Source organism: Elaeis guineensis, chromosome 15, assembly GCF_000442705.2.
Source record: "Elaeis guineensis isolate ETL-2024a chromosome 15, EG11, whole genome shotgun sequence".
Lineage (NCBI taxonomy): Eukaryota > Viridiplantae > Streptophyta > Magnoliopsida > Arecales > Arecaceae > Elaeis > Elaeis guineensis.
In genome coordinates this window covers 57,256,608-57,271,575 of record NC_026007.2, presented here as the reverse complement: position 1 = coordinate 57,271,575, position 14,968 = coordinate 57,256,608, and the positions used below count along the sequence as shown (strand labels likewise).

The window sequence follows — 14,968 nt, the reverse complement described above, 5'->3', positions numbered from 1 at the left end:
CACGTGAGGTATCTTTTATAGAATAAAATAATAAAATTCTGTACAACAATGCCAGAGCTCATGGTAGATTATATTTCATGTATACCGATGCGGAGATATAAGCCAACCATCCTAGCTATCCGATCTCTTAATCCATGACCACAATATTGACGTCGTTTATAGAAAAAAGTCTCACATACAAATACTCTCTCTTGACGGAAGGTTATGTTGTGGTATAGGTAAGAAAGGCATCTTTAATCTTACATCGATGGGGTTAAAATGGATAATATCTCATGTATGCGGATGTCAGTCTCACACTCACATACAAATACTCCCTCTTGACTCCATTTATGGAAAAAAATCTCACACCCACATACAAATACTCTCTCTTGACTGGGGGAGGGGGCTATGTTATGGTATAGATAAGAAAGACATCTTTAGTCTTATATCCATAAGTTAAAATAGATAATATCTCATATATGCGGATGCGATGGTATAAGCCAACTATTTAAACCATTCGATCTTTTGACCCATAATCATAATATAAATAAAGAAGATCATTCATAATATTTTGTGATCTGTATGAGATATAATCAATCCAATAGTTGATCTCGGAGAAAAAGATCTGGCGTTAAGATACGACTCGAATCCGATTACACATTGCAACAAAAAAAAAAAAAAAAAAACCGATTACACACTACATCACTAGATGGCGATGGTTTTGTGGAGATAAAGAAAAATTAAAGATAGGAGAGACTGCAAAAGGCTAGTCTAATGTATCACGTCTCACGTTACAGAGGGGAGCATACAATTTTTCTAACAATTTTCCTAACATTTGACGACTGCACACGATTTCCAAGACAGAGCGGTTGCGCAGGGGAGAGGATTCTAGAAGTTGGTCCTTTCTTTCGCCGCTTGGAAGAGACAAGAAAAATCCTTACATGGGGCAGCGCAAACTTTCAAGAGTGGGGCCTACATGCCTCTGTCCCCAGTTTCTCTTCTGCATCCCATAGAATCTTTGATCTCACTTCCCTCTCATATTTATCTCTTTTTTTTATGAATATAGAAGACTAAGATACTGGAGTGAGAGTTTATTTATTAATTTTATTTCAAATAAATTATTGTTTTTAGCTTCATTGGCGCTTTTACTTTGATAAAACACATGCTTTAGGCATAGGAAACTAAAATAGAAATAACCGGAGAGAAATAGAGAGAACCTATTGGTTTCAGAGGGATAGTCATTTAAAAATAAATTTATTCAATATTTTCTATCTTGATAGATATTCTTGCATCTAAATATAAATTATATAAAAAAAATAAAAAAAATTTTATGTAGAAAATCTAACTCAAAAGTATTAAAAGAAAAAAAATAAAAAACTAAGCAGCTTGAGCTTGGTTTAAGAAAAATCCGAATGAAACTCTTTTAGAAGCTAAGCTAAGCAAATTTTAACTAGCAAAATATATTAGAAAAAAATTGCAAGCTGAGCTAAAAATCAAACATAGCTTGATCAAGATTAGTCTGATAAGGATAGAATATATTTAAACTATATATTACATTTCATGTACATAATAAATCATCAAATTAAAATTTGAATTTGTGTAGTCTTTTACTTTTCTGATTACTAAGTATTAATTTAATCCAAATCATTTGAACCAAAATTTGAAATAAAAAATTAAGCTTTTATTTAAATTTAAATCAAGTTTGATTTTAAAATTTAAATTTAAATTAATTTTAAATCGAATTTAATCGGATCAAAATCAATCAAAATTGACTCGATCGCATCTCAGTCAGTGGCAGTACTCAATTCCATGACTAATGAATTTTTCTTTTTCGTGTGAAACCATAAAAATAAATTTTCTTCTTCATGTGAAATAGCAACTTGCAAATTTAGACTTCATAAATATCATGCCAAATCTCCTATTTTTCTATAATTATATAAAACTTAACTAGAGGACAGATAGGTCACCTACTCAAAATAACAGGGCTAATTGAGTCATTGACTATTTCCCATTTACTAACTCGCTCCTCCAGGTCAACGGTACTTTACCCATTTGATTTTTATTTGGAGGGAGTTAATCTCCACTACATCATCTCATCTTTCACGCCTTGACTTCCGACGAAAAACCCAGCAGAAAATTCAGAAGAAAATTCGAAGAAAAATACCTTTATTGCAGTCGGATGGCGGAGAACCATGGCGGCGGTGGCAGAGAAGCGGCGGCCCCCAGGGCGGGCCCGCCGCCGCGGCCGACCATCTCCCTCCCTCCCCGCTCTGCCTACGAGTCCCTCTTCCACGGCGGCGCCGCTGGCGGCGGGGGCCCGTCGGGGGTCAGCCCAGGCCCGCTGACCCTGGTGTCGAGCTTCTTCGCCGAGGACCCTGACTCGGGGTTCCAGTCCTTCACGCAGCTACTTCAGGGGGCGATGAATTCCCCCGTGGGAGCGGCGCCGCCTCGGCGGCCGATTGGGCAGGAGGAGAAGGAGGCGGAGAGGGCTTCGGGCGGTGGGATGGAGAGAAAAGAGGAGGGTGGGTTGGGGCGGCAGAACCGGCCTTCGAGCCTGGAGATAACTCAGCCTCTTCAGATCTTCACGGTGCCGCCGGGACTCAGCCCCACTTCTTTGCTGGGTTCTCCAGCTCTCTTTTCACCCGGACTGGTAGGTGATCTTTTAAAAATTCGATCTTGAATTTGTGCTGAATTGCTCTTGTGCTATAAAGAGGTCAAACTTTGGATGCTGAGAGAGAGTTTGGATTGGTAGCAGGTATATTTAAGTCACAGGGTGTTCTGAAATTTGTTTTTGTTATGTAATAATTAAGGGGATGGAATTTTGCTGCAAAAATTGCAACATATTTCATATCTGGTGGATACGAAAAGTGGTATGTTGATTTTGCATGAAATTTTTTTCGTCAAATGAAGATAACATTTGTGGGCGAGAAAGTTTTGCGGAGCCCTTCTTTTGTGGAGCTGTTAAAATTGTTGGACAAGTGATTGATTTGTTTTTGGACAGCTTTTTGCGGGTGATGAACAAATTTCAATATCCAACTAGGTGATGGGTTTCTAGTTGGCACAAAATATAATCTATTTGGCTTATTTACCTTATAGTGCAAAATTAACATCATGCAGTAAAGATGCAACAATACTGACTCGACTATATAAGTTCAAACTTTGACATGTCTATGTGGTCTAAATCGTGATAAAGCAACTGGTCTAATTGTGATGCACAAAATCTGATATGCTCAGTTCCATGTTACAGCAAACCAGGGAGAGTTTGTGCTTTTTAGTATGTACTCACTTAGCCTTAGGGACTAAGGGGCATTGCCTTCTGTCTAAAAGAATCAAAAGTTTTTCTATGTATTAGCAGCCACATTTGCCCTTCTCCTTTGAACTTTGACTGATCTAGATTACTCAGGTCTTGTGAACTTGAGATCATGCCAATACAGATATGCAACTCTTACAATGGAATCCATGCATCCGATCAGCTAAAGAAGAACGACATAAAGATGTTCAGTGAATTCAGTTAGTGGTTTTGAATACTTAGTAGATGTATTACTTGTTGTGGTTGTGAAGTAGTTTTATGGACCCAAACATGGAAAAGCTTGAAATAACACAGAAAGTAGTCATTTATAGGATTCATATAGCTGACCCCAAAACTAGTTGGGACATGGCTTGGTGCTTATGGTTATGACTTGCTACATAATGTAAAAACTGAAATAATATTTTAGTTAGAAATTATATGCTATAATCTCAAGCGGTAGTTCAAATTTTATAGGTGAACTTGTGATACACCTCCCATGGTTGAATTACATTATTACCAAATAGTTGGAACCAATGAATGGAGGGAACTTAATTCTTAACACAGATGAGGAAAAAGTGCTCCTAGTTAAAAGGCTTGGAAGAGATCGAGATGCTGTTGCCTTGTGAGTTTCTCCTTTGATGAAAGCCTTCTAGATGGTGGTTAATCTGTCCTGTAGCTGTAACTGCACCCTCTCCCTTTTTCCCCCTGTTTCTTTGATGGGGATGAAGAGGATTTCTGGTATGTCATATGCAATGAAATGGTATTTTATGGGATGTATTTTTTGTATTCAAAGATGAAACCATGCTAACACTGACATCCTCGGTTACGAGTAATGTGGACAGAGTCAAATGTAATTTAATTAATTGTGATGTGGTCAGATGGACTAGCTTTATTAAGCTGTTGAAAATTAGTTTAAGGAGTATCTTTTATAGGGGAATTTCCAACGTATTCCCTCTCTTCAATCTTAAAGACTGCAGAACTAAAGTATTATGTATTTTGATGAAAGAACCATAGTAGTGCAACATGGGGTATTTTGAGAAGCAAGATAGCTGTTAAAAACGTATTAAGATGTATTAAAAATCTTTTGTGCTTTTGTAACTCCTAATTGAATTGCTTTATCTGGAAAAAATTCAGACCAAGGTTGTCAACAGGCTATTTGCAATCCAGTTATTTTGATGAATATCAAAGAAAAGTGGTGGTACAGTAGAGGCCAAATTATGATGGAAATAAGCCCACCTATCAAGGCATAGATTTTGGTCTCTAATGTAGTATTTACAAAATTACTGTAGTTATAATTTTGATGAACAAACATCTTATTTAAGAAATATTGACCTCAAAAAGAAATCTTGATAGAAGCTGTTGGTGAAAGGGAAGTCAGTGGTTTATCTGCTCATTCTTACTACGTAATATGCTATGATGAGAGTGATGGTCTCATCTGGGAATTGGTTTCCTATGTCAGAGGTAAATATATTATGAGTTGGCATGGGAATGTTTGGAGCAAAAGTATTGAGGGGGAATCTTATATTATGAATGGATTACTGAAGAAGTAATGATGTAATCTTCATATCCATAAAGAGGCAAAATTCACCTTTTCTTTTGATAAAAAAAACATTCACATTTTTGTTATGTTTCTATATTTGGAGGGAAAAGTGTAGCTTTAGTGGTTAATTATATATGTCAAGGTGGATGCTGCTAGTGAAAATATAATTTAGATTATGAAATATGCTCTTCCTCAAACTCTTGTCTGAGGGTATCAGGAAGGTTTGAAAAAATTAATTGGTATGTACTTTCTTGACCTTTTGTTTTTCTATGAGGATCTTCAAATTGCTTAACTTATGATAGACTCCATAATACATATTCATTATATTTCCTCTGCAATAATATAATATTTTTACTGCCTCATGCCCTCACATTTTCTTCCCTGGTTGAATCTATAACTTTATTAACAACTTCACTAGCTAAGGTTAACAAAAATTGAAATTTCTGCTAGGATTTTATTTTTATTCAAATGCAATTTCACACACGTCTTATCTCTCTGACACAATCTGCTTTTCTGTCACACCCATACCTCTTCCTCTTTCTGTATCTGCACCCCCCCTCTCTCTAGTGTTTTTATAAGTTGATCATAGTTGTACATGTTGCTATGGTGTACTGAACAACAATCAAACCCTTGATTTTAATCTCAGTCATTCATGTCCATCACAACCATCTACATATCTTAGCATCACTCCATCAGTCACCAATATTCTTATCTCAGCCATTTATTGAAGACTTATTCTCTTGCACGAGACATGACAAAAAAAATTGTTTTACACCAGCTGCCAGATCATATCTGCCCATTGTGGTTCATGGCAACTGTGTTGAGGATCAAATTTCCCTTCTGTTGTTTGAGCAGGATTTGGAACAAAGCTTCTTTTTGAACGAAGGTTGAGAAAGAGATACAATTGAAAGGCTATTGTTGGTAGTGACTTGAAACAAGTTTCTCACCATATTTGTTAAGTCTGATCATAAGATCCAGTTGCCAATTTAAAAAAAATATTGTCAATGCAAGCATAAAAGAGGATGGAGCAGTTGCTTATGACTGTTCTGTGGGCAATTGTTATCCCCATTCCTTTTATTTGTTATTTTTAGCTAGCTTATCTTAATTTTTTTTTTCTGCTTAACCATTCACCCTTTGAATTAATTTACATAAATGAGATGTCAAAGTAGTTTTGGGCTAATCATTATTGTGCTACTGCATAATGTTGTCTTCTTATAAAGTGACCAACTTTTTGAGCTAAAAAATCTCTCTTCATTTTTAATATGTTTGGAAATTGGCAAATGTTTATTATCCTCTTCCTTTTTTCCCTTGGTCAAGCTTCTTATAGTTTATGGCAAATTCTTGTCTAGAAAGAAGTTAAATTTAGTAGCATTGGCAAGATAAGTTCCTTGTTTCATTGCATTGGGCAATGCTATCTTTGCAGGGGAACTTTGGAATGTCCCATCAACAGGCGCTAGCTCAAGTCACAGCCCAGGCTGCCCAGTTTCAATTTAAAATGCTCAGTCAAGCTGAATATCCAGCTTGCCTTTCAGCGGCAACAGCCACATCCTTGGCACAGGACACAGGCTCTGCTATCAACATGACACCAACCCAAGAAATGTCGACTCTGACATCAAACACAGATAATAACACCTTCAAATCTGCAGAGGGTCCTCATGCTGATCGAAGATCTCAACCTACAGCTGTTACTGTTGATAAACCTTCGGATGATGGCTATAATTGGAGAAAATATGGGCAGAAGATGGTGAAGGGCAGTGAATATCCTCGGAGCTACTACAGATGTACGCATCCAAACTGTCCAGTTAAGAAAAAGGTAGAGCACTCCCTTGGTGGCCAAATAACTGAGATAATTTATAAGGGTCAACACAATCATCAGCGACCCCAACCAAATAAGCATGCCAAGGAAGGTGGTACTTTGTCAAGTGGGCGTAATGAATTTAATGGGAACCCTGGTATTCCTGCTAACTCCGAACCAGGTTCCCAGGTTTACCCTGGAAACTTCAGCAGATCAAATGAGACTATGCCTGCTCCTTCAGCATCTAAGGGAGATCAAGAACCTCGTTATGGAACACCTGAACAATTATCTGGTGCCAGCGACAGTGAGGAAGTGGGCAATGTTGAACTGAGAACAGATGAAGGTGGTGATGACGAGCCTGATTCTAAAAGAAGGTGAATGTTTTATACCTACTAAACTATCCATAATCACATTGGGTTTAAGATATTGAAAATGCTTGTTTTAATTGGTTAGGAACATATCAACTTCTTCACAAAAGACAGTGGCAGAACCTAGGATCATTGTTCAGACAACAAGTGAGGTTGATCTTCTGGATGATGGTTACAGGTGGCGCAAGTATGGGCAGAAAGTGGTAAAAGGAAATCCTCACCCAAGGTAGAACTTTTCTTGGATAACTGTATGTTATGGTTGCCATGATTAAAAGTCCAGCTCCTAATCTACAATATCTCATTAAACGTGCGCTTTATAATCATTTTCACACTCGGTCCTTCTAGGATTTGTTCATAATCCCCGAGACAAGCTCTTGGATGGTCATCAAACATGACACCATAGAATGTTATGAATTTTTTTCCTATAAAAAAAGATAAACAAGGCTAATGCAGTATTCTTATCTCACAAACCTATATGAACACAAGAAACTAAACAGCTCTTTGTCCAGGATAACTTAAGGAACTTATTCTCATTCTTCCACCATATTTGCTACTTATGCACTCTACCTTCTATTAATATGCAGCAAGCATCCACATTAGATTGTACTAGAGTATATGCTTTTAAAGTTATTGCTGGATTGTTTCTTGCGCTATCCAGAAGTCCTAATAGAATTTTGTTATGAAGAAATGCAATAAGCACTTATAATTCAATGATCCAGCTGATGCTGCATCTTCTTGCCATTTGAAACTCATATTTGTGCCCATTTTTCAAGTTGCCCTTCTGTGCATATGATCCAGTTTCTTCATCTAAGTTGTTGCAAACATATTGTCTGAGAGAGAAAAGAAGATGACTGCAAGAAGGAACTTTTTAGGTACAACTTAGAATGGGAGGATCTAGACTTTCTTGTCGCATATACAAATCTAGAAGATGTATTTCAAAAGTATAGTGAATCAGTGATTCCACATTTCAAGTGGTATTACTGATCCTGGCATGCTCTGCTTGAGAATTTCAAGCTTAATTTCATTTTGAATTATTCTTTTGCAGTATAGTACAATTAATAGGCTTTAACTTTGAACTTTATAAAGCTCATTGGCTGAGTAGCTGGAGTACCATCTTCAGTTTCTTTTTGGTATGTTTTTGTCGAGGTGCACAACCATAGAGCATAAGGTTCAAACTATTGTTTCTGGGATGTGAACCATCAGTTGTGAGATATGAACTCAAAAGTTGTCAGCTTTTTGGATATGAAACAGCTTATGAAATTCAAAGAAGAAAAAAAAAAGAAAAGAACAAAATCACAGAGTTCATCAAATTAGAAAGAAGATAGCTGGGAAGATGCAGAAGACTAATCTGGAACCAAATCTAAAAACAAACTTGTTACTTTGATAAACAGTGAAGCCAAAGAATCAACATGCTTTCCTTTTTTTATTTTTCTATCAGAAATAGGCAAATTCACAACTGTAAACATATCGAGGAGGAGTGTAGGATGTAAGACTGATTAAGCCTGATGATCAGCCATGTTAAAAGGAGATAAAATGAGGTCTGAGAGGGAGGTATGAGTGAAACTGAGGATAGGGAGGCAAATGAGAAAGGGGAGGAGAGGTATTGATTAAGAAGCAACTTTTTCTTTCTTTAGTGGGTTGTGTTGTCGAGGCATTCTATTTTAAAATTGTTGCACATTTATATTATTGAAATTGAATCATAAACACAAAACCCACTGATATGATTTGAAATTGAATCACATACACAAAACAGTAAACCATGACTTAAGCCAAAAAATTCTATCCAATTTGCTGATGGTTAGTGATATAACACTCAACCATTCTTCCTACCATGAGATAGTCCATGCCATTTTCTTCCCACCTTTTCCCTGCATTTTGTTTTGTATGACGGCTGTTTGAGACAACTCCAAGCAACTTTCCTTACTTGGACCTTTTTATATATTCAGTATTCAGGAGCATATTACTTTGATTTGTTCTCTGCCTCTTCATCCTCAACTGATGCAACTCCAAAACTTCATTTCATAATTAACATATTTATTATCCTTATCTTGTATTTGTAACTCACCCACCATACAATTCCAACATATTGCTGGTTTTATTCAATTCTTCTTCTTCATCCTCCTCCTCCCTCCCTCCCTATCTCTTTCTCTGCTCTCTATTTTTGTACAATTAATCCCAAAGAGCAAAAAAAATGATGACATTGTACTTTTCTCTGTCATCAAACCTTTCTTAAGTTATTATTCTGAATAATCTTATCTGTTGGTTAGCATAAAACTTTAAAATCATGTTGAGATTCTAGCCAATTGAAAGGATATTCTGATCAATACATAAATATTTTTGATTTTATTAGAAATGAGGATTTCGAATATCACACATTGATTTATTAAACAAAGAGTTAGCAACTACCAGAAATATTGGTTCTTTTGAATCTTTCCTTTCTTTCAAATGGAACGAACAGAGATAATATTAGATTGATTTGTGAAATGCCTTTTTGGCTCTTTCTCAATGTTTTGGGTATTCATGAAATGTTAGAAGTAGATAACAATCATCCGCTTCTAGAAAAAATCAAATAATTTCTTGGGAATCCTATAAAAGAGCAATTCACTCTTTTCTCTAGCAGATGGTCAGAATTTCAAAATCCTGTTGAGAGGTCCATTAGAGATCAGAAATTTTTGAAGAAAAAAAACAAGATGTTTCTTTTGTCCCTTCGAAGAAATTGAAAAATAAAGAAATGGTTGATACAGTCAAGATAAATATGTATTTGCCAAACACCATCTCCATTCATCCTATTTCATTGGATTAGGATGTATGCTGATTCCGACGGATGAACCAGATATGGATAGTTCCAATAAGATTTCATTTTTGAACAAAATGGGAAATTGTATACATGCATTTGAGAAATGTATGTGCTTACTGTAATATATAACTGACCATTTAATCTCATGCACACCTCTCTTTTACTTTAGTTACCTTAGCTAGGAATTGATACAGTAACAAAGCATTCTCAGAGCTGGTGAATCATAGCTTCATCTACTTGTAGCCCACATGTATATGAATAAGGCTTGTCCGATATGGAGTAATACTTTCAATTCCCATTCAGTAATATCAATAACCAATAGCTTGCCAAGTTTCAAATATGTACTTGATGACTGAACACCTTAACTAGGACATTATGAGCTGTAAGAACATTGGCAAGTTTAGGATAGGGGTAGGAGAATCAGTACTTTCATACATACCCCTGACTCTCCCCTTTCCAATGCTATTATTTCTTATTGGTTTGCTTTGCCTCATCATTCTAACCACATTATAGTGGATTAAATACTTATCAGCTGAGTTAAATGATAGAACTTCTCAAACATTGGAGGGAAAATTCTGCAAACAAAGGTAAAAAAGACTTTCCAAAGTATCTATTGTACCATAGAAAACTTTGGAAGGGTATTATTGTAAAGGATATTCAAGTCATTTAAAAGATAAATGCCTAGCTTTTGATGTTGCTGGGTTGGATTTGTATCCCAAGTGTAGAACTGCAGAAAACCCAAATGTCAGGGTTATAGATGTATTTATCAATTTCCCATGGGTAAATACACAATTAGGCATCTTTGATGGATATATATGCAAAAAACCCTAAATCTTATTGAGATGAAGTTGGAAGAGGATCCATAATTGGTGCTTATCGTTTTGGACAAAGGTTTGTATCCATGTGATAGCATATCTATATTATATTAAAAGACTGTGTGTTTTGAATTTCAAGAATATTTTCTTGCCAACTTTTATTCCCAAAATACCCCCACCAATTTTAATCTTGTTGCAAGATTCCTCATATTTGCCCACCATTATCTACTTAATCTTAGTGTTCATCAAATGAATTACCTGGTTTGATTTTGATTGGCCCATATTCATTAGAAACATTGGCATCACCCTCAAGATACCAAATTGATTGGATGAAGGTTGATTGTACTGGTAATGGGACCTATATCTATTATTTGATGGTGCTGTATGCTATCAATACCATGTTGTTCCAATCCATTTTGGACCTTTTTTTTTTGTTATTTTTAAATTTTGACTGAAATCAGCATATGGTTTGCCCACTTTCCTCCAAAATGCAAAAATAGAAAAAAATAGTTTGAAATCTTCTCCGACGTTCTAACATGAAGATGGTGGGAGAGAGGGAGAAGGAGAGAGAGGAGGAGGGAGAGAGAAAGGAAGGGAGAGAGAGCAGAAGGAGAGAAGAGGGGGAGGGAGGGAGAGTGCGGGGTGGTGTTATAGGTGATGCTGGATGGGGGTGGGAGTGAGGGCTAGTGGTGGATTGGGTTGAGCAGACAATTAGAGGCGGCAGATCGAGCACTTCGAGAAGTTGCGAGGCACTGGTTGCGAGTGAGAGATGAGGGGTGCCTCTAGCAATTGCAAGGTGGGGGAGTTGAGATTGGGGGGCTGAGATGATGGGGGGTTTAAGTCATTTGGATGAGGGGTTTGAGCTGAGGGAGAAGATTGATCTAGAGAGGGTTTAATTAAGCCAGGATCTCTATATCGAATGGAAAGGGGAAACCTTTCGGTTCCCTTTCCGTTCGGCTTGGTATGTTCCAAATAGGACAATTTGGGATAGTATGATGGACACAAGATTGGTCAATACAAACTCTATGCTAACTGACAATCTGCACTAATATTGTAGCAATTTCTTTTCATTTTTATTGATCCTAAGAGTCTCGGTTGATATCACTGCATCATAATCATATCATTCTGAAACAAAACTAATATAGGTTTTGGTATATTATTTAAAACCTTGATTTTGCCTCTTTGCTATGCTTCTCCTATAAAGCTTCTGATTCTCATAAAAGTTGAGAACAAAATAGCTCGAGAACACCTGGTTGAAAAAGGATTTTGGTAATGTGAGATCATAATACAAAGGAAAGGCCTGCATGGGAGTTAGTAGTAATAAAAAGACAAGGCATGCCTCTCTTCTTTTTCTTTTTTTTTTCCTTTTTCCTTTTTTCTTTATTATGTAAGTTCTCTGATTTCATTGATGCAACAAAAAATGAGATGGGAAACAAGATTTATTTTTTCAGAATTTCAGGACATATTTTATTTATTAACTTTTTTGTTTCGAAAATTGAGAAACTATCATCCAAAACGTAGAGTTGGGCAATATATAGTTTTTTTAATTTCTGTTTTTTCTTCATATGTTTTTGACAGTCATTGATGATTTGGTGAGTGCAAGTGTGCAATAGAGCGAGGAAGCCACAACCATCCACTTTTCGTTTTTATTTTAAATGATTTTTCTAGTAATGCTATTTTTTAATTAATATAGTAAGAGAAATGAAGCAGTATCCTTCTTAATTATTGCATTTTCTCTACAAGCACCTCATATGATAGTTTTACAAATTTTAAGTGCACATATATATTGGATGAAACTTATAGTTTTTATGTCATTCTTTCACCCTATTCTCTCCTCATGCTATATTATTTTGTTTGTACAGATAATTCATATGTAGAATAGTTCCTTATATTTTTTAAACAATGACATATCTATAAAGAATATAATATTTATTTTATGAATCAATACTTAGTGAGATAAGTAAACTCAATTTGGTAATTAATTTTGATATTATTATCATTATTATTTTTGCTGACATACATTTCACTTTACAGATTGCTTATAAATAAGCAAAATTTGGAAAGTAATGGGTTAAAATGTGTTGCCATACCTGTCCCATAAAGCCCCTAAATTTCTTTCCCCTTCTTAATTTTCTACTGTAAAAAAGAGCCCATCATTTGTTGGCTTATGAGTTCTGTGTGGTATTGCACTGAGTACCATCTTATGCGATTTGTTTGCTTAAAATTGTGGAATGATATTATTACTATGGTTTATCTTTGACAATGAGGACATTATGGCCACTTGGTTTCTCTTTATCCTAATTCACAATAAGCTGGAGTCAATTCATCACCTATAATGGTTACCTTTTGCATCATATTTTGCAGAAGGAAGTTTATGATACTTTGGTTGGACCTTCCAGGTTGCCACATTAATCTCTCTCTCTCTCTCTCTCTCTCTCTCTCTCTCTGATTGCTGAAAAAGGAAATTAGGCTTTTGATTCATGAGAGAAATCTTGATGGGGTTCCTTTCCCTTGGTTTGTTAGCTATCTCAATCTCATAATGCTTGAAAGTTAGTTCTTTCTCTGATCATTTTGACTCTTTTTCTTACGGGTGATGGCTTTGGGTAAATGCCAGGTCCCCAAAAATCTTATAATATATGCAGAAAACATATTCCATGAGAACAAGGAGAAGATTTTGTTAATTACTGGTACTTTTTTATGAAATTGATGAGATCGGCAAACAAATCTTTGAAGATGTTGCAAGGTGGATACCCAAACATTGTCATTTATTCAGTTTGCATGTCAAAGAATTGGAGTCGTCCATGTACTTAATTCAAGCTTGAACATACTTGATTCAAGCTTGACACATTCTCAAACTGATTTCAGCTTGATCTGAGGTTGTTGACCTGATCAGTTAGGCTTTTGTTTAGCTCAGTTCAAAATCAAGCTAGAGTTAGGCTCAATCAAATGGTATGAAAATCAAGCTTGATCTCAAAATTGGGCTCAAAAATTTATTTCAAGCCAAGCTCGATCAGATCCTGGGTCACTTAAGATCAGCTTGATTACACCCATATCTTCAAGTATTGCAATTGAAAATATTTGTAACTGCATGATTTGCATCTAATATTTTAAAAAGTTTGCTTGAGCTTGATTTATGAGTTACTTTTTTCACTATAGTTCCTAATGGTGTTAATTTTGACATTGTAAACATATTTGCTCTTTCTTTCTGAATATACTGCTGATTCCTTCTATTTCAATAAGCAGGAGCTATTACAAGTGCACTTATGCGGGATGCAATGTCAGGAAGCATATAGAGAGAGCTCCAACAGACCCTATGGCTGTGATAACAACATATGAGGGGAAACATAACCATGATGTACCTGCAGCCAGGAACAGCAGCCATAACATAGCTAGCGCCGGTGTTGCTTCCCATGGCTTACAACCAAAAGGACAAAATACCATATCCAATAATCAAACCTCAATTAAGATAACAGACTACAGAAGCAATGATCAGAGACCAGTCGCAGTTCTAGAGCTGAAAGAAGAGCATGAAATCACTTAATTTTTTAAGCTATTCTGCTGTGAAGTATGTTTCAGACCATGGGGTGATGCTCATGAAGTTAGGTGCTGCATACGTGGGTACTATGAAAGACCTGATCGGGTTCTTCATGGACACAGCAGCGGTGCATTCTAAATTATCAGGTTTGGACAGGAAGTTCTGCAGCAGGAACATTAATTAAAGCTCATCTTGTGTTGTTGTATCTGATCAATTCAACACCTACCAAACTCCCTCCTTTGGTGATTGCTGTTCATTTATGTGTTCCTTTTGACACCTCCTGAGGTTCTTGACTGTGACTATCTGACATCATTTCTGGTTCAAGAATACAAGAAGAATAATAAGCAAAATGGAAAATTTGTACATGGTTTTCTTTGGTATTCAAAACTGAATGTGGATGCTTGGATGTGATTTACGTTCCTACTTTCACCGGAAACATAGAGTAACAGTTTATCTAAGTCAAATAGTCTATGAATTTGTGGTGCACACCAGTGGTTTCGATGCAAAAAACTGATAGGACAGTTAATCCGACAATTTTTTTTTTAATGATCTTTGATATTTTAATGCATTGCGTATTTGTGTTCGAGGCTTCCTTAGCAGGGTTCTAAAATCTTCATTTTGATGAAGATGCAAAAAAAAAGAAGAGGCTTTGTGGTGCTTCAATGAGTGAAGAAAGGTTGGACTTGCCTTCTAAATCCTTCTGGCAGGTATCGATAGCTCTGTCCCATTCTATCGGTATGCCACAGGTAAGATGGAGTAGAATTAACCATAGTTCAATGTAGGGTTTATTCTTATGTAACCGCAGTTTGTCGCAGGCTGTCATGAACAACATTTTAGCACATGAATCTGA

General features: G+C 36.2%; 1 protein-coding gene across 1 annotated transcript; it reads left to right on the top strand.

Annotated features, from left to right (window-relative positions):
• Window positions 1-2,060: 2,060 nt before the first annotated feature.
• LOC105058006 (probable WRKY transcription factor 3) lies at window positions 2,061-14,481 on the top strand. Its single transcript, XM_010940758.4, has 4 exons — window positions 2,061-2,629; window positions 6,232-6,977; window positions 7,057-7,197; window positions 13,827-14,481. Exons 1-4 carry the CDS (start codon window positions 2,159-2,161, stop codon window positions 14,122-14,124), a joined length of 1,656 nt encoding a protein of 551 aa, XP_010939060.1. The 5' UTR covers window positions 2,061-2,158; the 3' UTR covers window positions 14,125-14,481.
• The last annotated feature ends 487 nt before the right edge of the window (window positions 14,482-14,968 follow it).